This window comes from Fringilla coelebs, assembly GCF_963513975.1.
Source record: "Fringilla coelebs genome assembly, chromosome: 6".
Taxonomy (NCBI): Eukaryota; Metazoa; Chordata; class Aves; order Passeriformes; family Fringillidae; genus Fringilla; species Fringilla coelebs.
The window spans coordinates 37,760,568-37,788,378 of record NC_140034.1 but is presented as its reverse complement, the minus strand read 5'-3'; the positions used below and the strand labels follow the sequence as shown (position 1 = coordinate 37,788,378).

The 27,811-nt window shown below is 41.5% G+C and overlaps 4 protein-coding genes across 4 annotated transcripts in view; 2 read left to right on the top strand and 2 right to left on the bottom strand.

The window, feature by feature from the left end:
• Positions 1-304: 304 nt before the first annotated feature.
• On the bottom strand, positions 305-3,901 carry OIP5 (Opa interacting protein 5; the record flags this gene model as incomplete). Its single annotated transcript, XM_084207325.1, has 5 exons — positions 305-379; positions 1,688-1,769; positions 2,278-2,400; positions 3,368-3,434; positions 3,568-3,901. The coding sequence occupies 5 exons, from the start codon at positions 3,899-3,901 to the stop codon at positions 305-307; spliced, it is 681 nt and encodes a 226-aa protein (XP_084063451.1).
• A 361-nt stretch (positions 3,902-4,262) lies between these two features.
• NUSAP1 (nucleolar and spindle associated protein 1) lies at positions 4,263-16,257 on the top strand (the record flags this gene model as incomplete). Its single annotated transcript, XM_084207638.1, has 11 exons — positions 4,263-4,355; positions 5,505-5,570; positions 6,701-6,892; positions 7,927-8,101; positions 9,718-9,801; positions 10,521-10,621; positions 11,567-11,754; positions 13,791-13,963; positions 14,931-15,041; positions 15,586-15,691; positions 16,150-16,257. 11 exons carry the CDS (start codon positions 4,263-4,265, stop codon positions 16,235-16,237), a joined length of 1,377 nt encoding a protein of 458 aa, XP_084063764.1. The 3' UTR covers positions 16,238-16,257.
• A 1,869-nt stretch (positions 16,258-18,126) lies between these two features.
• NDUFAF1 (NADH:ubiquinone oxidoreductase complex assembly factor 1) lies at positions 18,127-25,510 on the bottom strand. Its single transcript, XM_084208077.1, has 5 exons — positions 25,299-25,510; positions 23,449-24,067; positions 21,465-21,650; positions 20,186-20,260; positions 18,127-18,525 (listed from the first exon to the last, which is right to left on the bottom strand). Exons 2-5 carry the CDS (start codon positions 23,950-23,952, stop codon positions 18,385-18,387), a joined length of 906 nt encoding a protein of 301 aa, XP_084064203.1. The 5' UTR covers positions 23,953-24,067; positions 25,299-25,510; the 3' UTR covers positions 18,127-18,384.
• A 30-nt stretch (positions 25,511-25,540) lies between these two features.
• Positions 25,541-27,811, top strand: part of RTF1 (RTF1 homolog, Paf1/RNA polymerase II complex component) — a gene marked incomplete at its 5' end in the record, with an annotated part of 28,490 nt that continues 26,219 nt past the window's right edge. Inside the window, 2 exon segments of the mRNA XM_084207605.1 lie at positions 25,541-25,561; positions 25,564-25,731. Coding sequence (XP_084063731.1) covers positions 25,541-25,561; positions 25,564-25,731 — 189 coding nt within the window.

Genomic DNA, 27,811 nt, shown 5'->3' with positions numbered 1-27,811 from the left:
AGATTTCCACAGCCTCAGAGAGTAACACGCTGCATGGGTGAGCTATTCAGTCTTCCACGCATAACTTAAGTATGTCAGATTCTCATGCGTTCTTGAAGGGCTGCACTTCATCATCAGTTCCACACACAAAGTGACAGCTCAATACTCAGACCTGGTCTGGTGCATTATTTCTTCGTAATGACCAAACTCAGCAGAGATGCAGAAACAACTCCAGCAGTTCTTGAAAATGGGTATTAGTTGGCATTAACTCTTGCGTATCCTGATAGTAGGTCATCTGGATCTGTTGTAGAATTTTGCCATTCTGTTACATAATTATTTTATCCAGCTTCCTTGTCAATGATTCTACACGACCACTGAACTCCACAAGCTTTTCTTTTATCTAGGAAAAAAGAGAAGAGTACTGAAATTAGCAAAAAAAGTCCTAACACTGGATCTTTGGATGACTGGCGCCCACTTTAAGTGGCTAAAGTGCAGCTCACTTTCAAGATGGGAAAATATAGAGGGGCTTGATCTCTATACTGCATGTTTAATACTGACAAAACCAGCACCCAGATCAGAGTGCTGCACTGAAGACTGGAGATGGATCAATGTGTACCAGTATCAGCCCTTCCAGGGACATAAGGGAATATGGAGATGGAGTTGCTGCAGTTTTACTATGATGAACCTGATCTTACCTAATTAACTCAAATTTTCACACAGCCAGAGATCTTCTTTGACAATATGTGGACAAACGTTTCATCATTAGCTTGGGAATACATGTGGACATTATGTCTCAAAAAGCAAAGGCTAGATGCTTGAGCTTGTTCTAGTCAACAAGCAAACTCTCTACAGTCCCATAAATTGTGTTTGCAATGAAGTGCTGTCATATTTTTACTTCAATCATGTATTACTAACTTTATTATTTATGATTTATAACTAAATAATGTCTCGACTGCAGAAGTTTTATCTAGGTAAGATTTTTGTATTTTAGCCTCACTTTACCTGTAAAAACACTCTGATCTTACAGAAACTGGAAGATGACTTCGAAGAGGACAAAACTTAAGAAATGTAAAAGCCCCATCACAAGAGAAACTAAAACCTAAACTCAGCCCCCCAAAAAAGTAATGAACAAATTATAAATATTGGATATACTGGCTGTCTCCTACACACAATAACTTTATTTGAGCCTAGGCACAGGCAATTAACTAACATAACAACAAGTCAGGTTACAGATAAGAACATCCAATTTGAACACCTAAACAGGAGGGAGGTCCTGGAGTTCTCTCTGAAAATACAAATACTGCCATGCTGTTTTGAGCTTACACAGACATAAAAATATAACTCTTTAAAAATCCCTTTCAAATTAAAAAAAAAATCTATTTTTAAATTCTTCAACAATGACAACACAAGTCATAATACTTAGGCCAAGTCTGAATAAATGATTTTAGGGTTTTTTTTCTTTGCAAGGTATAAAGATAAAAGGAAAACAAACTTTTGCCAAAATTTAGCTAGAATTGGGTATGTTCTGCAGTTTAGAGCTCTTAGAAAATGTTTCACGTCTCATGCATTGAGTCAGTTATTGTGAAATAAGGCAGCATTTTCTCAATCTTAGGCACTAAAAACTCCCATATTTGTGTCAATGTTTTTGAATTAATGTCCAAAATTATCAGCATTTTAAAAGTATTTTCCATTATTGTGGAAATCTTACATTCTGCATGCGTTTCTTTAAGGTCACAGCTGGAAAATTCACCTTAGAAGCTTCTATAATCATTTGATTTTTTAAGATGTAACTGGAAAACAAAAGGAGAAATGAAAAAAAGCCACAGAAAAACAGTTAAAAAACATATAGTTGCACTATTTAGACAGATGATTTTAAAGCGGTTACAAGATTGTTGCCAAAAATAATAAATATGAAAATATTCAAAACGTAACAATGGTTTCAATTTGGAATCAAGATCCTCTCATCACCTGCTATAAGTAATTTGCAGCTGCTATAGTCAAATCCTCACCCTATCATGGAATCACTTTGACACCTTACATTAGCTAAATGAATCTGGACCTGAGATTTCAGCATTGCACACAAGGAAATATGAAGCCTTACATTACACAAGGACACTCAAGAGGTGCTACGCAAATCGAAGGGACTCACATCAACACAATTTAGGCATCAAGAATATTAAAATCCCACACCACTGTGCTCAGACAAAAGTCAAACCACTTTTGGTAGCTGTAGGCTAGTTGTACAGTAACTTACAACTACCTGTGAAGTCACTGACCATAAGAATGCAACGTACTCACCACATGATGCTGTCCTTGAAGAAACAGAACAAGTCCCGGAGATGCGCCAGGTCACTGCCAGAAGAATAAAGAATGAAGCCCACGGCCGAGCCACAAGACCGACAGCATAATAAATGATAAGCACTAAAAGTTGAAAGGGAAGTGTTTTTAAACAGAAGTTTCTGAAACCACAGATGCTGTATATTTGTCAGAGGGCATCAAATCTTCAGTTCCACTGGGGCAAAATCCAAGGCATAATAATGCCTCCTCCTCAAAAAAGTAATATGTACAAAAACAACGTGACCGTAAGAAATTGGGCATGCTGTGAAAGAAGTAATCTCTCTAGTAAGTGAAGTTGCTATTAAGGAAGAAAATGTACATCTTATTATCACAGAGTGGTTTAGAATATTCTACTCAAACATGATTTAAGTAATAAAACAATGCATGTGCCAGTTGTAAATTCTTTCTAATAAAATAGATTATTACCCCAAGCAGAGAGAGGGGCAAGGAAAAAAGTCAAAAAAAGAGTATGTCTTATATTCAAAAAGTTCCCAGTCCTTACAGTTTGTAAAACAGCCTTTAAAAATCATTTAAACAAGCTACTGGTTCTGTAAGCCCCTAGATGACATTTTACATTCCTCCCGTTAGACTGAGTTACCAAACCTTGCAAACGGTAGGTTCCTGAATAGGGCAGCACAAGTTTTTTATTTTCAGTATTAAGAAAAACCAACCAACCAATAGCCACCCCTCCCACCAAAACCAAACCAACCAAAATCCCACCAAACCAAACAAAACCCAGAGATGTTTTAAGTAAGAGACTTTTAAGGGAAGGGAAGAAAGGGACCTACAAGTTAAGCTGTCTTCTACTGCAGAGGTTATAGCAGCAAAATTCTTTGATTTCAAGTGAGAACTACATCCCTACAAAAGGTTTCTCCATCCGAAATGTGAAACAGGCACAGAAGTCACTTGGCAGTTTGCCAAGCCCCTCAGACCCCCCCCCTCGCACAAGCCGGAGGAGCTCCCGGTGTTGCCGGATCCCGGCTTTGACGGCACTATTTACCGCGGCGGCCACTCACGGCAGGCCCGGGGCAGAACTACGGGAGCTACGCACCATCCCAGGAGGGCTCCCTCCAGGCCGACCAGCAGCGAGTCCTCCCAGGTCACATCGCTGGTGACTTCTGAGGAGAAAGAGAGACGCGCTGCCGCCGAGAGCTCCCGGACCACCCCCCGCCCGGCCGCCGCTGCCCGCCCCGAGGCCCGCGCGGGGCAGCGGCGCGTCCTCAGCACCCGCCGGCCCGACGCGGCACTGACTGAAGCAGACGAGGACGCTAAGCCCCGGCGGCTCCTGCCCGCACAGCTGCAGCGAGTCCCCCAGCACCGTCCAGCAGCCACGGCAGTGGAACACGGCGCACTCCTCCGGCAGCGGACCCCGCCGCCGCGGCGGCGATGCCGGCTCCGCGGCCGGCGACAAGGAAGACGACGGCGGTGACAGCGGCGGCAGGGGCGGTGACGGCGGCGGCGGGGGCGGCGGCGGGGGCGTCGAGGCCCAGGCGGTAGAGGCGGGGGCGGACGCCCGCTCCACCACAATGGCCCCGATGGGCTGCGGGTCCTGGAACAGCTGTCTCAGCCGCTGCCGTACCGCCATCTCCTCCCGCCAAGCGTTCAGGCGCGGGGCCCGCCCCCCGAGTATGGCGATTGGAGGCTGGTTCTCAAGTCTGCATTGCCATTGGTCAGTAGGCACGTCAATCCCCGCCGCCCGCGGCCATTGAGCAGCGGGCCGCACCGCGCGCCTTGCTGTGCCAGGAACGCCTCATCGCGCTTGAAAATAAGCACGCGCGGCGGGCCGCGCCGCCATTGGTGGCTCCCGCGCTCCGCCCCCTTTGGCCACGCCCATTCTCTGGCTCAGCCAATGGGCTGGCGCAGCGGGTCAGTTCGAACGGCAGGTGTGGCGCGAGTCGCGTCGGTTGGCGCGCGGCGGGCAGGGCCGCTCGGTCGGAGCTGCTGTCATGGCGCTCGCTTCGCTGCAGCCCCTGGAGGCGCTGAAATATGCCGAGCTCCAGCGCATCGCCAAGGCCGCCGGGCTGAGGGCCAACCTTCGGGTGAGGCGGGGCGGCTACGAGGGAGCGCTACCCACGAAGCTCTGGGTTTTGGGGTGCCCCCGTACCCGGTAGCAAGAACGCATCCCTGGCCTCCCGGGGCGCACCCTCCCGGGTCTGGAGCGGCGCTGGCCGCAGCACCGCCCGCGGGATGCGGCGGTGCCTTCGCGCTGGGGCGCCCCGGTGGGCTGTGCTGCCGTCCACTCACTCGGGGAGGGGGAGAGCGGGGCTCCGGTGTCCCCCGGAGCATCGAGAAGGGGCGGCTGCCCCCTCCTCTGCTGGCCCGGCTATTCCCCCACGCCGGTGTCCCCGCGCCGTTCGCCCCAGGCGCGGGTCGTTGTGTGTGTGTTTGTTTGGCTTGGCTTGGTTTGTTTTGGTTTTTATTTCTTCCGACTCGGAGTGGGAGGAACAGCCCAAGAGAGTACCTTGAGGGAGGGAGGAGAGGGCGCGCCTGGCGGTCGCGGCTGAGGCCGCCGCAGGGCCTGCCTGGAGCTGCAGGTGCGTGTGAGGCACGGCCGGGCTCCTCCTGCCGCAATGGCACAAGCCAGAAAGCCTGAAAAGAAAGATCTGGGGTGCACAAGGCAGCTCCCTGGCCTCACAGGACTAAGAGTTTTTCTGGGAATGTGAGTTTTGGGGCACTTTGTTCTTGTGGTGACCTTTCCATGTAGGTGTTTAGGAGTCTTTCGAGGTCTGAATTATCAATGGTGTGTTTTCATCGTTATTTTATTGCTATTACCACTGAACGTATGCGAGGGATGAAAAAAATGCTTTGCATGTAGCATGGGCGAGACAGAAGCGACTGCAGAAATTTGACACAATTTTAATTCAAGTTCAGCTGCGCTATGGGGCTTAAAACAGTTTGTCTCCTTCCTTGAACAATTAGCCTCCTGGAAAATAGAGCAGGAGAAACCTAGTCAAGGAAATTTGCCTTTGAGCCTCCGTGGAGAATATGCTGCAGATTTATCTGTGGCCTTAGGCACTTCCTCTAATTGACTGACTCGAACACGTCCTAGGTTTGTCCTTATGCTGCTGGATTTAGGAAATGTTCTGCTCACTTGTTGGGTCAGTTTATAGGATGTGGGCTGGGCCTGGGCAGCTCTTCAGTGACTTCATGGACTGTTTGGTTCATGTGTTGTTCTGATTTCTCTTCAGGCAGACAAATTACTGGAATCATTGAAGCAACACTTTGAAAGGACAAATGAAGAAAGAGAAAATATGGTAACATAATAAATCAGACCTTGCTTTTAAGAAACGTAAACTTTAATTTGTAACCCATAGAGCAGGGCATGTGCTTAAGGGTGATTTTGACCACAATGGGAATTGTAATAGAAAAATACCTTTTCTTCTTAGTGCCCTTAGTTTAAAGTACTTATATACTGATAGAAATACACAAATACACATGCTAATGTTAGTTTTGAAGCGGCCTGTACAACTAAAAGCTGATTTCCTTTCAGCTGCCAAAATTAGCAGTGTATTTTTCAGGATCAGTACAAATATATTCTCTGTGAACAATAACACTTAATTTCCACTGAACAAATCTTAATTCTTGCTTGTTTGGCTCCAAACACTATTCAATACCAAATATAAAAAGATTTTATTCCTTTTGAATGCCTAAATGAAGGGGACTAGGTACTGATTGGAAAGCATTTTGCATCTACTACAATTTAGTTCCTCTATAATGAAAGCAATACAGTTATGCTACTTCCTTTATTTGTCTCTCAGTGTTTTGTTTTCTTACCTTTTTAAAAAGTTTTCTGTAAGCTGAATTATTTTGTTGAGTGTGGCAATGTTTTTGATTAAAGTAATTTATCTGCTTTTTCTAAAATACATCTCCCTTTAAGTGCATCCCTTAAAAATCTTCTTTAAAGGCTTGAGGAACTGGAGTAAACCCTGTCAGCTTTTTTACAATTTTCACGAGCAGGAAAGGAGCCCTGTTTTTACTGGTGAAGAGTATTCCACAAATGTACAAATATGGAAGGGTCATGGCATCATGCAAGTTAGATTCCAAATATAAAATATTAGGCTTTTATAATCTTATTAAAATAAAATATGATAAACCAATCATAGGAATTGTATTTAAAGTCTCCAAACAATGCTTTGATGAGAGCATTGATGCTGTCCTCAATGAGAAGAGATGATGCTTTGATGATGCTCCCATCAAAGAGCTTTGATGCTTAGGGGAACCTAGATAGTGCCAGTTTCTTGATTACTATGCTGCTATGTGGCATGCTACTGTTTATCCTCAGTGTAAAATACTTTTTAAAATAATAAAATTGAAACTGATCTGGAGTATTTAGTTCATATTTGTGTCAGATATATTTTCCACTTATAGTATTTTTCTGCTACAGGGTCCTGTAAAGAGTGCATCTGCTTCCATTAAATCGGATGAACTGAGCGATCAGGAGGAAATTATGTCTGATTCAGTGTGTTTCATTACAAAAAGACGTGGTAAGGATAAGAAAATAACCAGAAAAAAGAGGAACTCCCGTGAGGAAACTAATAGCAGTGAAGAAAACCCACTGCTTTCTGATGAGAAAGAGGTGATTTGCTTTGCATGCTTTTGTGTGCTGTCCTCCCTTCCTCTGAGCGTAGTTTAAGCACACTTGATTTCTTTTCAGTCCCCATTTTTAGATGGTATGTGTTTATATACGTGTGTTTGTGTGTATAGACATGTACAGAAATTGATATTCAAGCATTCTGGTACTGGTCTTTTGTATTTTGTAGCACTGACTTTTGTCCATTTATGCACTGCCCCATAATAAACAGACATTACTTCTAGTCACTGCTTCAAGAAAATAAATTCCTCTAAGAAATATACAATTCCAAAAACTTTATCTGAGTGTAAGGCTGCTTTCACTAGTTCATTGTAATATTCTGAATCTTAGGCTACTTTCAGAATTTAGCTAAAATAAGGCTGTTCTCTCTTTTTTGGTACAGAAAAAATTATCAGAAGTTGCATAATTGCCTAAGCCTCATAACTTTTTTTATTGTGAGGGTTGTGTGACTTAGGAAGAGAAAGTTACAAGGTGAGATGGAGGTTGAACTTTTTTTGAGTTGCAAGGAGTGGGTAAATTAAGAACTGTCTGAAAGACTTTTACTGAGGTAGAGGAGGGAAATGAGAAAATGAGGAGTGTTAATCTTTTAGTGTTAGAGAATTGTACAGTATGCAAAAATACAACAGTAAAAAGTAACATCCCCAGTGAATTTAATCTTGCTTACAAATCATTAACTGTAATCCATAAAGGCAATTTTATACTAAAATGTGAGAGCTATGCAGGTCAAAGCTTTCTAATATATCTAAGTTTTTGAAGTAACAGGGTAAGTATTTCACAGGTTAATTCAGTTTGGACTGCAGAAAATCTCTTGCTCAATCTCCCAGTCAAAGCAGACTCAGCTATGAGGTTAGAGCCCAGTGCTTTAGGCTTTATCCAATCTGGTGCTGAAAACCCTTGAGGATGAAGGCTGTGCACCTCTCTGGGCAATGTGTTCCACTGACTCACTGTTCTCAGAACAACAGCCTTGCTTTATATCCAGTTGGAACAAACTGGTTAAACAAAGTATGTTTAAATTTCAGGTGCATTCTGAAATGAAAGAAAATGAAGTGCCTCAGGGTGAGCACAAAAAGGGACAGAAGATATCACAAAACAAAATCCAAATAACTGAAGAGAGAGCTATTGAGAATCCAGGGATGGGTGCTGGACAGAAGAAACGGGCAGAGAAGACTTCTGCTAAAGGCAGGGGAAGACAATGTAAGTAGAAAATTGGATAAAAGTAACTTTAATTTATGCTACTTAGAACAACCACAAGATAATTTTATTGAGTCTTCCTACAGTTTTTGTGGCACATCTATTGATCAGAACCTTGTTTTGGGGATACCAGAAGAAAATTGATCTGGTTTGAGCTTGTGTTGTTTAATGTTTGTAATGCAAATCCACAAATTCTGCAGTGTAGGAATTTTGCTGGCTTTGACTTCAGAACTCTTGTTTTTAGTGAAGGACTTTTCAGAGAGGAGTGTATTTGAGTTTTACACTTCCAAAAGGATCAGTGCCTTTTGGAGTACCCTTCAGGTATTGTTTGGCCTCTAGAAGGAGGCAAGAAAGGGAGGACTTGCTTTGTTATGGTCCATTTATCTTTTTCTACAGGTGAACAGTTTGATCTTTTGCTTTCCAGGAGTAAAATCAGCAGAAAACATAAAATCCTTTACCATTTGTTTGAACTTCCTAAGAGTATCTGAATGTGTTCCACTGGATCACTTTTTCGTCTGGTGGTGTTTTTAGTCCTTCAAACACGATGCTACTGAAAATATTAATTTATTTATCCTCCACTGCTTTGTGTATGCAGCTGACATAAAGAAATGAGTTTGTCTACCTAATCTGATAATTTCTTGATATTGAGGTGTCTGTCAAGTAAGATACACTTCTGCATTTGCTCTCTTAGGACCAGTGTATGTAGTCTGTAACTTTATTATGGATATTCTTGTTGTTCCATAGAATTTACAAGGACAATCTTATGGGAGACCACCAATAATTTTGAACTAACTAAAAAATGTGGGGTTTTCTACGAAGGTTGTTTTTAAAAACAAAAGCAATAGGGTATGTGGGGGATGCTTGGGGGCATCACTCATCCTGACAGTACAGTGCTCATCTCTTCCTACAGCTGTAGTAACAAGTCTGCATTCAATATCAACAAATTGATTTTTTTAACTGTATGCCATTATTTGTTTCCAATAAGGGCTTCTTTCAATATATTGTGGTCATCTAAGTTTACTTTTGAGGGGATGTGAATGACCAGAAAAGCAAGTGTTTGCTGTTGATACGCAAATGCTGAATTTGATGTAAAGTTGTTGCCTGATTTTTTTTTTCTTAAGAAAATTAATCATTAAAATGTGAACATGAGCGTATTACTACACCTGAGAACAGAGATGACAAAAATAACTTGGACTTTGTATATAAATAAGGCAGTGGCAGAAAAGTTGGTCAAAAGGCATTTCGTCTTTAGTATCAACATTTAAAAAACACATATCAAGGCCTGTGAATTTAAAGTTTTTGTTTACCACAAGCACAGTTCTCTTGAAAACTTTCCCTGAAAAATATTTTACTTTCATAAATACGAACCTAACATGATTTTAGGAATCATGCTGGGCTTGTGATTTTACAAGATATATTATTAATGACAAACCAGTTAAATCAGTTTTGAGAGACTTAGAACATACCTATTCCAGATGGTTCTATTTCTCAAAATCTAAACCCGCTTTGAAGAGATAAAGTGTGTTTTGAAACAAACATTGGAACAATATTTAAAACTACTGTGATTACTTTAAATCATCCAGGAGTTATAATGATTTTTTCTAATATTGCTGTACCAGGTAATGCTCATCCTGCAGGAAGGAAGATCCCTTTACTTGTAGGCCGTGCATCTAGGTCTGCAGGAGTGACAACTACCACACCAAGTAAGATAGCCTGCCATCTTTAGGAAGAGATGTGTTTTCTCTGTGTAAAGAGAGACTTTACTTAGTTTTTTACAACTCAGATTTCTATTCCTGCTCAAATTAAAGAATATCCTCTCTTTAAAAAATAAGCAAACAAAAAAATTTCCAAAATGTTACACTTCAAGGTACATATGCCAGCTTGTAAATTTATAGTAGTAAATGACTGGCATGTATGTTAAAAAACTGGTTTATTGAACATTTTGGTGACTTCTCCATACAATACTTGTATTAATGATTTTCAAAGAACAGGAACACATATATACTATAATTCCTGCTTTTTTAGTTTTCACTTTATAAATACTGTGATTGTGCTGTACTACTATACATTAGCTCACATTCATCACTTCTTAAAGTGTGTTAAATCATCTCAAATGTAGAAGTATTTATTGTTTTCTTTAACTGCAGAATTTGGGGGTTGGGTTGGATGATCTTTAAAATCCCCTTCCAACCCAGACCATGACTCTATAATCCTCCAGATTACCAGGTAACGGGCCATGTAGCTGGTGACAGAGATTCTTTTGGTCCTGTATGGTCAGCTGTGTCTACAGCCTTTAATTAGAGGGATGCATTGACTTCTTTGAGCCCATGACAATAGGTGTCACAAAGTTCTCCTATTACGTACTACACTCCCTTAGAACCATATTATATCTGTGAATGTTCTTATTTTTGGAACTTCTTAGACTTTAAAAAGTTGCATGAGGCTCAGTTCAAGAAAATGGAATCTATTGCTGACTACGTTGAGAGGAAAAAAAAACTGAATGAAAGTTGCAGCACAGTCAAGGTAAGAGAAAATACAGGAGGATACCCATTGTTGGCATATTCAGTTGTTTCCAGGGCCTTTCTGTAAAAGGCCTGCCAGGTCTCTTTAGATCAGTAAGTAGCTGGTCATGTGGACCTGCAGTGGAATATTATAGCCAATATATATAGTTATTTGTATAAAACTTATATAACAATACAAGGTTTTACATGTTAACAGTGTACTGCTGTAGAAACCAACAACTAACTCATTGTTCTTGAGTAAAAATAATTGTCACAATTACTTTTGTGAAAGACCTCCTGGATCTTTTGTTTACAACTGAATTGCTGCAAAATTTAACCAAGGGGATAGGTTGTTTTTCAAATAGCAGGAATTTAATATTTTCTCTTTTGTGCCTGAACTATCATCCCATGGCTGCATATGATTCTCCTTAAAAATACATTCAATATGTGTTGTTCTCAGTTCTTGTATTTCACCCTCACATTGGTGAAAGCTGCTAACAGGGCCTCTCACAAAGTGCAGTAGAGCCTAAAAAAGTGACAGTAATGTATCAATGAATGTGTGAATGAATATGGCAATGGCCATAGAATTGTTCAGGTTGGTTACTCTAGCACTGTCCATATCAAACAGTAACAATGAATGAAACTCCTGAACACTATATTTATTTTTAAAATGGCATATATTTCATCAACTTATACTTCAGACAAATTACTATTGGCAGGTGCTGACCAGAAAATCAAATCCCTTAAGAGCATCAGAAAAAGACACTCCATAGTCTAAGGTATTTGTAGTCAGGTCAATTTGATAATAAAAATACTTAGATTTAAAGTATGCTTTTAAAGATGAAAAAAGGGAGAAAACGGAAGAGGCCATATGCTTCTGATTCACTGTGTGTTTTCCCTTCCTCTTGGCTGCTTTGTAGATAAATTTTCAGCAGAGTATAGTAACTCAGAATTTGCTTTTCCCTAGAAACAAGCCAGTGGCAAAAGATTTTTATTCAGCCCAAATGCAGAAAGAGGCAGATTCTCCACCACCAGCACTCCTTTTAACCTGCGGCGCTCACCACGCAATTCTCTGAACGCTGCTAATCGGAGCATTTTATCCCAGAAATCATCATTTCATCCTTCTGTACTTTCAACATCCAAAATGAATGTCAGGTAAAAAGAACAAACCAAAGCTACCAGCAAGCCATTTGATGTGATACACATGAAATAATCAACACTGACTGTGATTTTACTACATTATTTCTTTTCCAAACATGAACTGTGCAAGACTAATTCTGGTTACTAACTTTCAGCCTGGCTTTGTGGGTGGTTTAAGCCTCATTGTGCTGTTACTATCTTCATTCTTCATTTTTATGTCTGTTGAAAGAATCTCAAGTCCTGGCTTTCATTTTTTAAAGCCAAATGATGCAAAATCAAGTAAATTATTTTTCTTCTATTACTGTGTTAGGTTTTCTGTTTTGCCAGGCAGCCTAATAGCTTCTGTTTAGCCTAAATAATTTTTCTGTATTTTTGAACTCTCTTCAGTATTCTAGGTGAGTCTTGCAATGGTTTTTAGGTACTTTCTTCCTTTTGTCCTCTACTTCCCCTCCCCTTCAGTGTCACAGCAGGGGTCCTCTCGTGATTGACTACTATAAGTAGACTGTTTCTAGCAGATGGAAACTGACACCAGAAGTCATGAGGAATTGCTAAATGGATGAACTCTTACTCAATGCTATTATACCTCATTTCATTTCCTTTTAGAACATCATGTGTATGTCATCATTCCTCCACAGTAATTCTCTATTAGTGTTAATACTTCATGAACTTCTGTTATCAGTATGTTTTATTAGCTTCTTAATAATTTTCCTAAAGTCTTTTAAAAGAAGAAATTGAAAGGACAGTCCTTACAGTATCCTATTAATAAATGTTCTTTTTGCTTGGATTTCTAAGGAAAGCCTTTATTTCTACTATTTCTTTGTTGATTTCTAACTGTTATACTAATTTTGACTATAATCATTGTCCTAAACCTTCCACAATGACTGAAGTTCTGATTAGATATTCTCCCTTTGCTAACAATACACACTTGTTCACAGCCCTTGGTTGTGTTCCTTTCTCTGATGACCTTCACTTTTCCACTTCTGCATGCCAAGATCATGGCTGCTGGGCCTTTTTTTTGTCCCTGACTAAAGTGTATGTGGGATTTTTGTTTTTAAGTCAGATAGTGCAACTTCTCATATTGCTGTCTGTTAATACATATTTATGAGACTTTGGCATGCAGGTCTTCTGCTGTTCAAAGGTCAAAATCAAGATTACAAACTTAATGGCTTTGTTTTTGCTTCAAATGTCTTTTTAACTTCAATAGATAACAAATGTAAAAAATACACTGCCTCTAGTGTCCTCTTGGATGAGCTTGGATGTCTTCACTGTAGCCCTAATTGATTTCTAGCAATATGTGAACCAAAAACATAGAATTTGTTTCCAAAATTCCATTCCCCAGTTGCACTGTGGTGGACCTTGTAAGCTGTACTTCATCATAAACTTGCTCACTCACAAAAACAGCTTTCTTCAACATTTACTCCTTGTCTTTCTAAATCTTGCAAGCTCATAGCTTATTCTCTTGCGTTTCTGTGAGATTTTGAATTTTATGCATCTGCACAGATATGAGTAATCATAGGTGTTCATTAAAAATGTGTATATACACATTTGGAATACATATGGAATGTATTTGTCTTGGTATGCAGGTAACTTGTGTGTTTCAAAATGTTCAGCTTTTTCCTCTTGTAGGTCTTTGAGGTCCCAGCATTCTGTTAGTTGTCTTTCAGTTTTTCCTTATTTGAATTTTAAAACTAATGAAATATGCAATGCTTTACTACAGAATCCAGTCTAAAGTAAATCGTATCTATTGGTGAATAAATCTACTGGCTTATTGCACCAAAGGATATAAAGGATATTTGCTTTTCAACATAACAAAAAAGTCAGTTCTTTGTAGTTCCTAGTAGTACTTACTGCTATTGACACTGGCTCGAAACTTAGTGTTATACCAGCAAGGTATTTTAGTATGGTTTTTGTATGAGCTGTGAACATCTTTCACACAGTTGATCTTTCTATCAATAATAAATAAATGATAATAAATAATACAGAATTCTGGCACTTTGCTTACATTCCTTGTAGGTGACTAAACTTGTCTTTATATTTCTAAAATCTTTCAGGTTCTCAGAAGCCACAAAAGATAATGAGCACAAACGCTCTCTTACCAAGACTCCATCTAGAATGTCTCCATACATGGAGATCTGCACACCTGACACTCAAAAGAGCTGCAAACTAATAAGTCAGAAGAACAGTAAGGGAAATGCAAAAAATAATGATCTGACTGCCTCAAAGGGTAAGGTGGATGGTGAATATTTGGCTCTTTCAGATCAAGACTTTTGTCTTACTGAATTAGTGCACAAGTTTTTAACAATTGAATGTCATGTATACCCAGGTTTTGATTTAATTCTCTAATTTATGACTGGTTCTTCAGAAACTGCAGTAGTTTCTTTGTTTCCTTTGTTTTCCAGTGATTTGACTAAAATGTTTAGGTGCTACAACTTAAACATATGGTACCTAGCTACCTTCAGGAAAGAGGATAGAAAGTCTTCTAGACATAGAAGGACTACATAGCAAAAGATTCATATAGCAGATACAGGGACCCTCCATCAGCACAGAAAGGAATTCCTGACACCTTCTCAGAGGTCTCGTTCTTCTTGTGGGGTTAGCATGCATTAGGCTTCTAGCTGTGCTTTAGGACAACCTGTTATCAGCCTCAGCACCGTGATAACTCAGGAAATAAAATTAAGAAAAATCAGAAGTCTTCTGATTACTAACAATTTCTGCAGCAGCACAGCTGTGCTATCCAGCCACTGACGCCCTTAGCATTACAGGGATCTTTGCACAGGTTAAGAACCCAGAGCTTCCTGGTTTGCTGTATAATAATACTGATGTTTTCAAGGGGCAAGCAAAATTCCACACTGATCTGAAGCTGACCTGTTCCAAAAGAGTTCTTCTTAAACGTGAAAAACAACTTGGTTCCAAATAGGCATAGAAGAAACTCAATTTGCCTTGAAGGACTAGAAGAACACATGGAGCTGTATGTGCTCTTCGGTAGTATAATGATAGCTAAAGGGCCAGTACTCTACAACTCTTGCCCCTCCCTATTTCAAGTGAGAATTGCATTGTTTGTGCAATTCTATCTTTAGAAGTAGCAGCAGGGGCATTTCATAGTTCTTTGGTCTTGATAATTGTAGTGTGGTCTTTCTGTGTACATTGATGCTCTCGCTACTCTAATTATGGTATCTTGGTGCCTTTTGTAGTTCTTACCCCCTTCAAGTTTGGAGCTCAACCTGCAGAACCCACAAGTGGAAAGAAGACGTTTGATCTCAAAGCAAGTCTCTCTCGGCCACTTCGGTATCAGCCACACAAAGGTGCTGTGACCCTGTGCAGCCCTTAGACTCAGCTGCTCCTACGGGGCACTTTGATACAAACAGTGAGAGCAAAGTTTACAGTCTCTTTTCCTGTCCCTTTTCCATTTTCTCTGGATTCCCACATAGTCTGATATGAAATTTCTTCATAATATGTGCTTCAATAGCCTCCCTACTGAAGATTAGGATTTTATGACCTAAAGCCCATAAATACAAGAATGTATATCCTTGCATTCCACTGAATAGATGCATGTACAGGAAATACAAAATATTCCTTACACGATGATGTGGGGTTTTTTAATCTCATCTGAGAAGCTGAACTTTGCATGGTGAGTGTTACTTCTAAGTGCGGTCACCTGTTTCTACTTACAGAAGAACTACTTGTAGGGAATGGGCTGGTGAAACTGATAATACAGCTTAAAGAGGCATATCATCTTCAAGACAACCAGTAAGAGACAGGCTAGCTAGGATAAATTAATAAGAAGTTAAGCACACAATTAGTTACTAAACTGTTAAACTAGTCTCTCTTTTTGCTCCTAAATTGTAGGACGACTAAAACCGTGGGGAGAATCTAAAGAAAATGCTGTTCTCGGTAGGTCTGGTGGTATCTGTTCACACAGGAAAGATTACAAACAGCCACATATCCAGACAAGGTTAGTACCCCACTCGTCTTTTTATAGATGGTGTTACTTGATATAATATGATGATTCATTCTTCTTAGGATTTAAATGTAGTTTAGGAAAGAATACTTTTGTATTAAAGCCATTTTTCCTTCCAATGACTGTTCAATTTCAAGAAGGCCAACAAAAGGCTGCTCTGAATCTGTTAAGACTTTTTTTCCATGAACAGTATCAGTTCCAGAGTTTGGAGATTCACCTTCTTCTTGGAAGAAGCTGTCAATACTGACATGCTGTTACCTCAAGTGTTAGACCTGCATGTCTCAGCAGATGTATTTGCCTGAATGTTTGGGTCCAGTCCATAATAGTACTCTTATCTCTGCCTATGGCAAAGGCAGCACACTGATTAAACTTGTGTTAGGCTGTGGTCAGCTTCAGATTCCTTTTGTTGCTAGTGTAATAAAACTTGACATGGTCTCTTTTTTTCCCTCCAGGGAAGAAAGGCGTGAGACGCTTGAGCAAGACAGAAGAAAGAAAAAGGCTCATGCTCTTGGAAAACGTAGAGGCCTATCTGGGTGTTAGGATGAACGAGAAGTATCTAAGACATCATTGTAAATACTGTTCCTCTCATGTAAAGGCTTGTGCTCTGTGTATGGTTCACGTTGCTTTTAGCTAGTGGAATCCAGAAAGCAATTGATGAGACCTTGTAATGTGCTCTGAGCATAATGTATCTATGATCAACTTCACTGAGATTCTAAACTTTCAGGGGCTTACAACTCTCTTGTTGCTTCATAATGTTTTCATTTAACTAATTTACTTGACTAAAAGATGTTAAAGAAGAAAATATCAGTGGATGAAAAATGTTTGAGAAGCCTCCTTGTAACTTAGGATAGACTTGTGCATCAGTATGCACTTGTTGTGTGCTAGAATTCAGGCTTTAGATAGCAGTAGCTTCAAAATGTTCTAGTGTTTAAAATGGCAAGATTTGGAAGTACCTGCTTGCCCTGTTCTGCAGATCAATCCTTAAATGCTCTAAGTTACAGCAATTATTCAGCATTTCTAATCTAATGCCTATGAAATAGTAGGGAATTTCAAAGAGAAGAAAAAATATGCAAGCTGTCTGGCAAACTAATGCATAACATAATTGTAAACTACCTTTTTGAAAAAGTCACAACTGAATTTACAAACTACCCAGTGAATGCTTTCAACAGTAAGGTTTTCTTCCTTTCTATGGTATATAGCAGATGTTAAAATTCTCTTGCTTTTCACCTCTTAAGATGCTGAGAAGATGTTATAATTGGGTTGAGGTACACTCAATACTTGGTTTTAAAAGAAGCTGTTACTTTTACATGTAAAAAATACATAGAAAAGTTGTCTGGATTTTTTAGGGATAGAAGTGGAAAGGTAATTTAGCAGTTGTAATCTCAGCTGTTGAGCAAATAATTGTTTCACTGAATGGTGTCCAATCAAATATATGTTGCAATGTCAAGAAAAAGCAATTTTTTTAATAAAGAAGAGAATAAATATTTTGTATATGTCCTGTGTATCACTGGCTTTATCATTTAGTATACTAACTACAACTGCTTCCTTACTCTGGCACCCTTTTTGTTCACACGTGTATTTACTGCTGTGTTTTCCTGCGCCAAGTTTTCCTCACCAACTCACCTGCCTCCCACTCCATGAAAGATGTTAGCTCTGCAATCTTCCTGGTATCATCCTTCTTCTACAATTAAGCTGCTGAATGAATGAAATGAAAACGGAAGTACAAGATTCTGTTTCAGCTTGCTTCGTTGTGGTCTCTTCCATATAAAATACAGGTATATTTAATATTTCTACAGTATACTTAAACAAGGTGACTGTGGAGATCAGTGCTTTGATTACTTGAATTTGACAGCTGAAACATATACTTTACAAAACAAGTGCTGAGTGGTTATCTTGAATTACTGAAAACTGGATTTCTCTAAAAAGGGAGGTATTGAGGTTCTGTGCACCAGTTGAGGCTGTGAATTCTTACAACACAGCCAAGATCTGCCCTGCCCTGTAATGGTGCTAAGTAAGCCAAGCTCTGCCTCCTCAGGGAGCAGACAGAGCTGCAGCTTTCCTCCCACCACTCCTTTGGAGCATTGCTTCTTTCCAACTTCTTGGTTCTGTATCATTGTAGGATTATCTTCAACAGCTCTGAAGGAAAAGTCAAGCCTGCTGCACAGCTCTTGTTTCCATCTTGGCAGTGGCAGCTTTTTCTTTTTTTAGCTATGTAGAGGAGCCAAAGCTAAAGGTTGAAATAGTTCTGCCTTTTCCACTTCTGGTGCTGCTCTTTGTAAATTTCAGAAGCTGAGTCACACTCAAGCACCAGTCCTCAGAGTATTTATTCTCATACCTTTTTCAGTTTAAAACTAGCAAATGCAAGTGCTTTACAACAGTCAACAAACCACATGATGTAGAAAATGAAAATGTTGAATAAAAAAAGAACAAACTTGTGAAATACTTTTATTTCACCAAGAAGAGTTACTTTGTGAGAACATCACAACTGCTCTCGCTACACTGCAGTCCATCCATGTACAGTCTCTCCATGATTCTGTAGTTAAAGATGCCAGTGGTGCCACACTTCATGCACTCATCTATTTCATGTTTACATAGGCCCTTCAAGTTGTTAAAAGCCACATGTTAATAAGTATTTTATAAAAATAAACCAAATATCTGAAGAATGTTCCAAAGGACAGCCACCCAACTTAAACTGGAGTGTTCTTGTCATATGCTTCATAGGCAAACTTTTCTTTATGAGCTCTGTCGTTTAGCAGACCAATAAAATCGATCTCCAGCTGGAATGGACCATCTACTTTATCTCCAATGGTGAATCCAAGGGTTCTAACCTAGTTAAAAGACACACAGGGTAGAACAGTATTTATAATATTACAATCAAACTCAGTTGTATCTCCCAGTTCCCTATTTTACACGCTGATCACAGCCATCTTCTTTAAACTGGTATTTGTTCAAAATGCAGCAGCATTTTTTAAGGCTTGAACACTTCACTATCCCATTTTCAATACAGACCCCAGTGGGAAATTACTCCACATGTGCCTTTCAACCACTGTGTAAATAAATCCTTGATTTAAAATGGCCCGAGTCTAAAGCAACAGTTACTTTTATCCTTCATGCTTTGTATACAGCCACTTTCATCATAATTGGGTTTCTAAACATATTTTCATAAAATCACAAATCACAATTCTTTCATTAATAGGAGCAACAAAGATGTAATTAAGGATGGAAGGGATCATTCTAGGTAGTGATACACTATCTACTCTGTGAAAACAGCAAACCAGACATTTTAGAACTTAATTTTAAGCTGGCATGAAACTTAATTACTGAGTTTAACAGTAAGACAAGGTTCTTAGCCACTGTTTTCCAATTAGAATAATGTTCTTAAATATAAGAACAAATTTGTGTGGCTCATGTGTGTTTTCTATTAGCCTGTGGCTTGCCCGAATGCTCCCCCAGCTCTCTCAAGTTACAAAACACCTCCATCATTAACAGCTCAGTCCAGTCACCAGTGCATGCCTCCTCATAAACTCAGCTGCCCCAAAGCCTGCTGACATGCAGGTCTGGACAGTGCCCATGATTTCAAGGACTGCTGTAAGTTTGGGAAAATAATGTCTAGGATGTGTCAGATGAATAAATGTGGACTGAATCTAAATCTATATTGCAAATACATGCTAAATAAATAACAACAAAGCTAGGTAAATGCACTGACACTCCTCTGGATCATTCTAATGCTTTCAATGCTATTCCTTCCCCGGCAGCAAGCTCTACAAGCAGCCCCTTGGCTTTTGGAGTCCAGAGAGTTTTTAAAGCTCCTTTTTTCCAAATCACATTCTTACAGTTAATCTACAGGAGTCACCTAAACTCTGCTCTAAAGAATCTATTTCTTCGCAAGCCCTAGATACACTGACTGTTTCCTGGCTTTTTTATTCATATTTAACAATTATTTTCTGTCTTTCCAGGTTCCCAGGAAAACATACATTAGTACCATGAGGGCCATTCATTTAAGAGTTGGACTTGATGGTCTCTGCGGGTCCCTTCCAACTCCAAATATTCTGTGTGTGACCAAGACATTTTATTAAGATTTCTTAAACTACCTTCACACTGCTTCCCTGATTATTTGGTTTCTTTAAAATATATTTGTAAAATTACACTGCAAGTGCATAATTTTTACTGTCAAATGTCACACATAAAATAGTCATCAACAAAACTTCAGAGGATACTTAGATCAAGTACTGATTGCCCCTTTAACTCCTAGTAAATATTTTTAAATAGCCCATATACAACTTATGTTTTCATTTAAAAACACATGAGAATAAGTACCTTATAATACGAGGAGGCCCTTCAATTGTAAATTCACAAACATTAGAGAATTTTTAAGTTATCTATATCAGGCCATCTTGAAGGAAATTCTTAATTTCTTACAGAGCAGTTGTGTGTTCCTTATGCTGCCTTTCCAAATGAAATTTCAAATAAAGCCTACAGAAAACTTGCCTTGTCTAACCAGAGAGGATGCTGGTTATCCTGGACTCTTCCCCGACTGGAGAGAAAGAATTTGGAGAATGGAATCTGACAAAAACAAAACAACACAAAATCAGACTTTAGTGTCACCACTGTATAAAATAGAAACTTAGGGAAAAGAAAATAACCTGTTAGCAAAGTAACACTCTGCTGTATCTGGTACTAGCATTAGTTGGGTACATAAAAGTGGCACAAAGAAATGGGCCACATGAACCCTTTCAACTGTCCACTCGCAGCCAGCTCCAGGCCCACCCTGTCCTGTGGTGGCCGCAGGCATCACACAGGAGCGCTACCCTGTCAGGACACAATGAACGGCTGCAGTACTGAGAGGTGGCTGAGAGAATCTCACAGTGAGAATATCTCCTTCCAGTAACATGGAAATATAAGCCAGAAATTACTGCAAAGTCTACCATGGGTACATACTGACAGCTCATCTGCACCCAAACTGCGGATTTCACAGCACAAACTTCGTACTCAGACATCAGTATCTCCAGCAAAGCACTTCAGGGTAATGAAAAAATTTCTTTGAAAGTAGTGGGAGCAAGAAAGCAGGGCTGGCTGGTGAGGGTGAGAGGAAAACATCCAAGCCAGCAATGACACTCCAACTTTCATCCTCCTGGCTCCTTGTCTGTGGAACAGCAGGCTGTTCCCACATGACCGGATAATGGTATTGTGGAGCACTCAACACCAATTCACATGGATGTGCAAACCTCCCTACAGTTGTCATCAGAGAATTACAAAAGGTTGTCAAGTTGCACCAGAAAAGAACCACAACTCACACTTAAAAATATTACTCTGTGTCACAGCACAGAGTCAAGGGTCACAAATGACAAACCCCAACTCTTGAGTCTGACTGACTCCAGAGAGACTGACTGCAAGTTAAGCAAATCCTGTTGCCGGGATCAAATCCTACAACAGTCCACATCCATTTGGATTACAGATAAAATGGTTACCACAGAGAATATTCCAGGCAACACCTGCTAAATTTCAATTGCTGTATCTATCCTATTACTCCAGTAAGAGCCAACAGTAGGCATTCAGAGAAACATATGGTGGATCAATTCTTTAACACAATTGACACGGTGTGCCCTCCCCTAGTCCAGTTTTGGGAACTCCCAAGCCAAAGGCACATGTCTATTGTATAAAGAAAACATCGAGTGGACAGCAATATAAACTGGAAAGAATTCTCCTTCCTGTGTTTTGGCCAGGACCTCAAGACAGCCTCCTTAGTTTGAAAGATTCATTAGCTCACCGTTATTTCCTCCCAGTATGGGCCTCCTCGGGTAAACATGAAGTAGCTGTAGAGGTCATCCTTTTGATGAGAGAAGTAGGGGTCTGTATAAATGTTTACCATCCAAGGTCTGCCATCACCACGGACACGTAAATACAGACTATTGAAGTTTGACCAGTCATAAAACTTCTTCCTGTTAAAAGATCCCTACAAATTATTGATAAATAGAATTATTTCTCCTTAATAGAGGGACACTTTCATTATGAGGAACAGAGCATTGTTGCTTTGATCACTGCCCTTGTTATTATATCAGATAGTATTTACTGTAACAGAGTGAACACAGCTACTCTATCATCAGCCTGGCTGCTGAGCACACTGAATTTCCTTCAGCACTACATTAGAGACCACAAATTGCAATATTGCCGCCTGAGGACTCACACTTTCATTATAAGCCACAATCTTGTAACTATCAGAAATCAGATCTCCTTCCAAGGACAGAATTCCCTACGAGGCAATTACATAAATGCTGTAGTGATAGATCAGCTCTTATGTAGTTCACTAAGTTTAATATTCTGTGGTCAGTTCTAGGTCATTCAGAAGTGACAGCAGGAAATTGAAGAAGTGAAATAATTTATCCCATTTGATAACTTCCCAACGGAAGATTAGTGAACACTGGGAGCATTGAATGTTTTCCAACTTTTTTTTTTACTAACTGTGTAAAATAATAAGATTGCAAGCATGTCTAATTCTTTATTGCATTTTTTTCAAGATCTGAAAAATCCTGATGTTGTCATTTGCATGATGACATGTCCAAGAGTCTCAGGGAGCTACAGTGTAGTCATTTGGAGCAATGAGGGGGGTTATTCTTGGCCAAACTTGCCAAGAAGTCAAAATTAGCACCAAAAATTCAGATGCTTCCCCTTTATTTTACAGCACTACTATGATTAACCATCAGCTATTGTTCTACCAACTCATCCTGTAGGTAACAGAATAAGTAATTATGAATATATAAATATAAGGCCTGTAGCTACTTCATTTTATGGCTTAAACAGTTTTGAGCCTTTCTACTTAAATAAGGATGGACTGATACACTCCACTACTTCAGGATTAGGAGGTGAAAGTTTGAGTCACATTTGCACAAGTCAGCAGCAGTCCTGAGAGTTTAACTCAGACAAGACTCCACTTGTTCCAGTCATCTCATCTAATGTCACCATTTTAATCAGTGTTCTTATGTCTCTCATTTACCCACTGATTTTGCTTACTCATATTCTCTGCTCCTCAAGATTCTGGCCCAGAAATTATTTTACCTAAGCACTTGTGCCAAGACACAAACAACAGAACACATTAAATATTTAAGGATTTTATCCAGCACATGAAAATGTTCCTTTGCTTTTAAAGGTGCTTAGAAATAAGGGATGAAACAAGCAGTATCTATAATAAGCACACCCCTTTCTGGTTCTATTTTGCTCAATTCTGAGCTATCAAAGATTTGTGTCTTGCTTTTTTTCTGATGTACAGTAGGAGGCAGACCTTTAAAAAGTACACTTCAAAGCACTGTTTTCTGTTCCTGTGAGAAAATGATTCATTCACCCTAACCGAGTCTGATGAATAGACTAAGTTAAAGCCCAGAAAACTCTTACTTATGACACATTCAATCAACTTCAAATTTAGAAAGATGCCTATTTTAATCATATCAATTTTGGACATAAAGTTTCATTCCATATCCTTCATTTGTAAGGATGTTGCAAACAGGTCTGTCTATTGTACATAAGTAAATGATCGAATGTGTATTATTCCTTTTCTAAGAAAGGAAAATGAAATGCAAGAAAAAATTTAAGTTCCTTCCAGGTCAAAACGGGCACAGCAGCAATTACACGCCTGAGAGAAAATGCAGTACTCCTGAAAGTGATCAGCAGTAAAGAGCAGGCCACTTGCTGTCATCGGGATTCCACAAACACGCTCAGATCCAGTATCAGAAGCTGCGCAAACACAGAGCTGTACTTACCACTAGTGGTCTGGATCTCATAGTGCAATATCCACTGTATTTGGTCTCCCCATCACGAGGCACTTCTGTATTGAGGGTTCCATACAGCAGAGCAGCCTGGTTATTCCTACCCAATTTGATGTAAACTTTACTTTTCCCTCCAATCTCCACATCAGAGGAAACAACCCATTTATTTAAATCTTCTTGGCTCCTAAACTGCCACAACACCCTTGTTTGTTCCAACAAGTGCTGACTTAATGGATGGCCTCCAGGTCCTTTTAAGTAATCTTGGGTTTCCTTCTTCAGCAAGCTTAGCTGAGTCTTCAGGTGATCAAAGCTCTTCTTAAAGCTGAAATCAGCGTTCCGCCAAGACAGTTTTTTCTCAGGCTCTGCCCCTGGCCTCCTGTAGCTGCTGTACAATTTGGAATTGCTGAGGAGAGGCCCAAGCGAGGAGAGCAAAACTTTGTGCCTGCAGCATCCACCGTGGAAGGAAGCACCATTCAGCAGCATCACAGCCAGAGCCATACTGGTAACTTGAAGAATCCACGTCCAGTAAGGCAATTAATGGATTGAACATTAATTTAACAACAGAACTAGTATTCAGAGCTATCTTACTGTAGTTACTGTAGTTGATCTTCACCTTTAATGAAAAAGATAAAAGGTTATATAAGATTAGATATGGGATGCTTGTGAAATTATTTACCTTTCATAATCAATACTGGCTGGAAATCCAAGTAATTGGAAAACAGAATGAAAAAAAAAATCAGGAATGACACTTCCTCAAAACTTGAGTTTACTTATTAACTTCCACCCTATGCTTTCCCCTCTCCCCATAGTGTAAAATCCCCATGCAAATAAGAAAACCCAAGTAAACTACTTCAAACAAAACTGAAAAGAGAAAAGAAAAGCAATTTCTCTTCATCCCTTCCAACAATAAGTTTAGGTGTTATGGATAACACCAGCAAAAACAAAACAACCCATGAGGGTTTCTGAAAGATGACACCTATATAACTAAAAAGTTTTATTTGTGCATGAAAATCACAAATCCACAACAGGCAGATGCTGCTGCCACATAGACAAAAATGACAATCTCATCTGACACAGATGACAAGACTTTTAAAATACTAAGTCCCACAATCTTCTTCCAAGTCATCCTCAACATACCTGTGTTAGGATTACAGAGACATTTGCAAAGAGTGAAAAGTTTAACATGAAAGACTACAATTCAATATGTTTTTTTTTTTTTTTAATAAGGCTTCAGGAAAACTCTCCCCAATGCTCTGTACAGAGGCGATTTTCTCTTGTAAAATTAAACGAGGGTTTTTTTTCATGCCACAGAACAAAACCAAAAATGATGTCACATGCATTCAACTTGTGTGAGCTTTTAAGACTGGAGTCAGGTACCCCACTCATATCCTCTATATGTCACTCACCTTCCTTCACTCACTGTAAAATTAACTACTGTTATTCTCACACACTAATTAAGTTATGTCTAAAGCTACACTGAAGAAACCCACATTATGCTCTGTCGTGCACTTCGCACGATCGGAGCAAGTTCGCGATCAAGAAACCCTTCCTCCTCATTGCTTCACCCGACTACCAGAAGAGAGCGGAGAATCTGAATACATTCTACTTTAGCCCGGTTTTTGTCCCTCGGCAAGGCTTTGGCAGCCCGCCGCTGTAGCGCCGGCCCGGTGAGCGGCCCGGCCCTGCGACGCCTCGGCTTCCGCCGCGGCCTGGGCACCGGGCCCGGATCCCGCCCGCACGACCGAGCCCGGCGGGTAGAGGCGAGGCCAGAACGGGGGACGGCGGCCGAACCCCGTCCCCGCAGAGCGGCCGACTGACAGACCACGGCACCCACACCGCCTCACCTTCCCGCCGCCGGGTCCGCCGCGCCACTCCGGTTCCGCCAAGGAACGAGCACCGCGCCGCTCCGGTTCCGCCGCCAGCGACGGCGCCCACCGACGTCCCGCCCACAGCGGCGACCGAGGCGCGACCCGTGACCTCCGCGGATCGCCGGGCGCCGGAGGCGCGGCCGCGGGGACCGCGCGCGGCTCCGTGAGGGGACAGCGGCAGCGGCGGCCCCGCCCTCGCCCCGCCCCACGGGCCGCGCATGCGCGGTGCCCTTTGTGTCGGGCGGGCGGGCGGGCGGCGCGGGTCAGGCCGGGCCGGGCCGTGCGAGCGCCGCCGCCGCCGGGGCGGGGAGGGGGCACCGCCGGCTCCGCCATGGTGAAGAAGCGGAAAGGCCGTGTCCTTATCGACTCCGACACCGAGGATAGCGGCAGCGAGGAGAACCTGGACCAGGTGCGCGGGCAGGCCCGGCCCGAACGCGGGGCCTGGGATCGCCGGCCCGCGCGAGGCTCGGCGCCGCCATCCCTCCCTCGCTCCCGCCCCGTGGTCCCGCGGCGCTCTCGCCCTCCTCAGCCCGATGGGGCCCCGCGGCCGCCGTGGGGAGAGCCCGCGTCCCTCCGGCGGGTCCCCGGCCCGCCCCTGGCAGGAGGCCCGCGTTGGCGGGGGCTCTTTGCAGCGGGCCCGGTGCTCGGCGCCGGCGGGACGGAGGGGCGGTGGATGCTTCGGGGCGATGCTCCGGGCGGTCTGGCCCTGAGGAGGGGGTAGCGAGGCCCGGCTTCCAGCGGTCTCCTCACCTCGAGTAGTGGGGAAAGAGGCCCAAAGGGCTGGGCAACTTTTCCATGCTGCTTTGGTACGCCGGGAGAACAGCGTGTCAGGTCCCTGCCTCTCCTCGGGGCAGGCAGGCTCCCGGAGTGTTAATGCGTGTTTAATGCGACCCTCTCAATCTTGGTGACCTCACTGGGGAGCTCTGTTGATGGGAAACCAGCCTGTAGATGTGAGAAGGGCTAGTATTTATGTATTTGTCATCAGAGCATCTCCCAGGGTTGTAAGTGCGATGTCTGGTGTGAGTTCAAGTGTGTCAGGGTTGCAAAAGAGATGTCTCCCCCTGTGCAGTGGGCTGCTTTCAAAGATTCACCTTTTGGTGTAGCAGGTATTGATGGTGTGATTCCAATGGTAAATAAAGACATTATAGGTGAAGTGTGTTGCAGTTTGGATGGCAGTGCTTGCTCCGGGGAGAAGTTTGGTGGGTCGAAGATGCTGAAGCTGGCATGTCTGGTGAAATTTATGTGTTGGACCTTCAGAGTTTTTAATATAGAAGCTGTTGCTATGTTGCAATAAAAAGCCTTCCCCAAAACACAAAAATAATTTTGCAGTCTGGGGCTTCAGAAAAATCAATCAAATACTCTGTTAAAACAAATACACTGGAGCTGATGTGGTTGATCTTGTATACCTTTAGTCCTTAGCACTGCCAGCATCTTGCTGCCAGTGTATCAGTTTGACAGTTTTAGAACTTGAAAATGGGAGTTGGACTAGCTCTAGCATCAGTCGGACAATCGGAGTGATGGTGGTAGGAGTAACCACGTGGTTCTGCATCTGTTCCATCCCTCACCGGCAGCAGACATCTGCAGCTGTACCTGAGTAGTAGGTGCTTCCCCCTCCACTGAGCTGCTTGTAGCAACTGTGACAGCAGGGAGGTGTGTGTGCAGCGATGAAGATCAGGTAGCAGGGAGGCCGTGTTTTTGAGATGAGAGAATACTGACTTAAATGTTGATTACTGAGTAGATTAAATGTTTGACGGATTCCCATGGCAATCTAGGCTTGTTGAATCAAAGGGCTAGCAGCCTTTTAAATATAGTATCTTGGAAAAAACAGAACTAGTGTAGAGAGAAAGAAAAGAAAAAGGAATATGGCTTTAAAGGGGTGCTCCTCTTCAAGAGCTTCCCAAGGAGAAGCCCTGCTGAAGCTTCTTCAGGAGGTTCCAGAGGTCTGTTAATTGTACAAACGTGCTATGTTGATGTTGCAGGGCTTCTTTAGAGAACGGCTGGTAAAATGCCATTGCTAATGAACTAATGAAAAGTTTCTTTGTTGGTAAGTAGGCAGACCATCAGTTTCTGCAGTGTTTGTGTTCTCATTTGAGGTAGTAAATTGTAATCAATTTGTTGAGATAATCCAGTTGTGAAACTAATGGAAGCCAGTCCAGCATCAACTTCCCAAGACTGCAGAAGTTGGTGTGGCTGTATTTCTAGACACAGCTAAGACTCATCAGCCCCAGAGTAATGTTTCTGAGAATAGGTTCTGTGTCCCAGGCTGCAAAGGCAGTAACACAGCCTCAAAAATGTTTGTTTTGTACTACTGCTTGTGTCACCTGAACAAGTGATGAACAGTAGATGATGAGAGTATTTGAGAGCCATGTAGTTCTTTGTGTGGGTGTGTGTTGTCTGTGAAAGTGCTTTCTTTTGAGCAGAACAGCTCTACTAAGTTTAACAGACTTTGAGCTTGAGACCTGCTCTGTGTCTGTCCAAAGCTTTAAGTG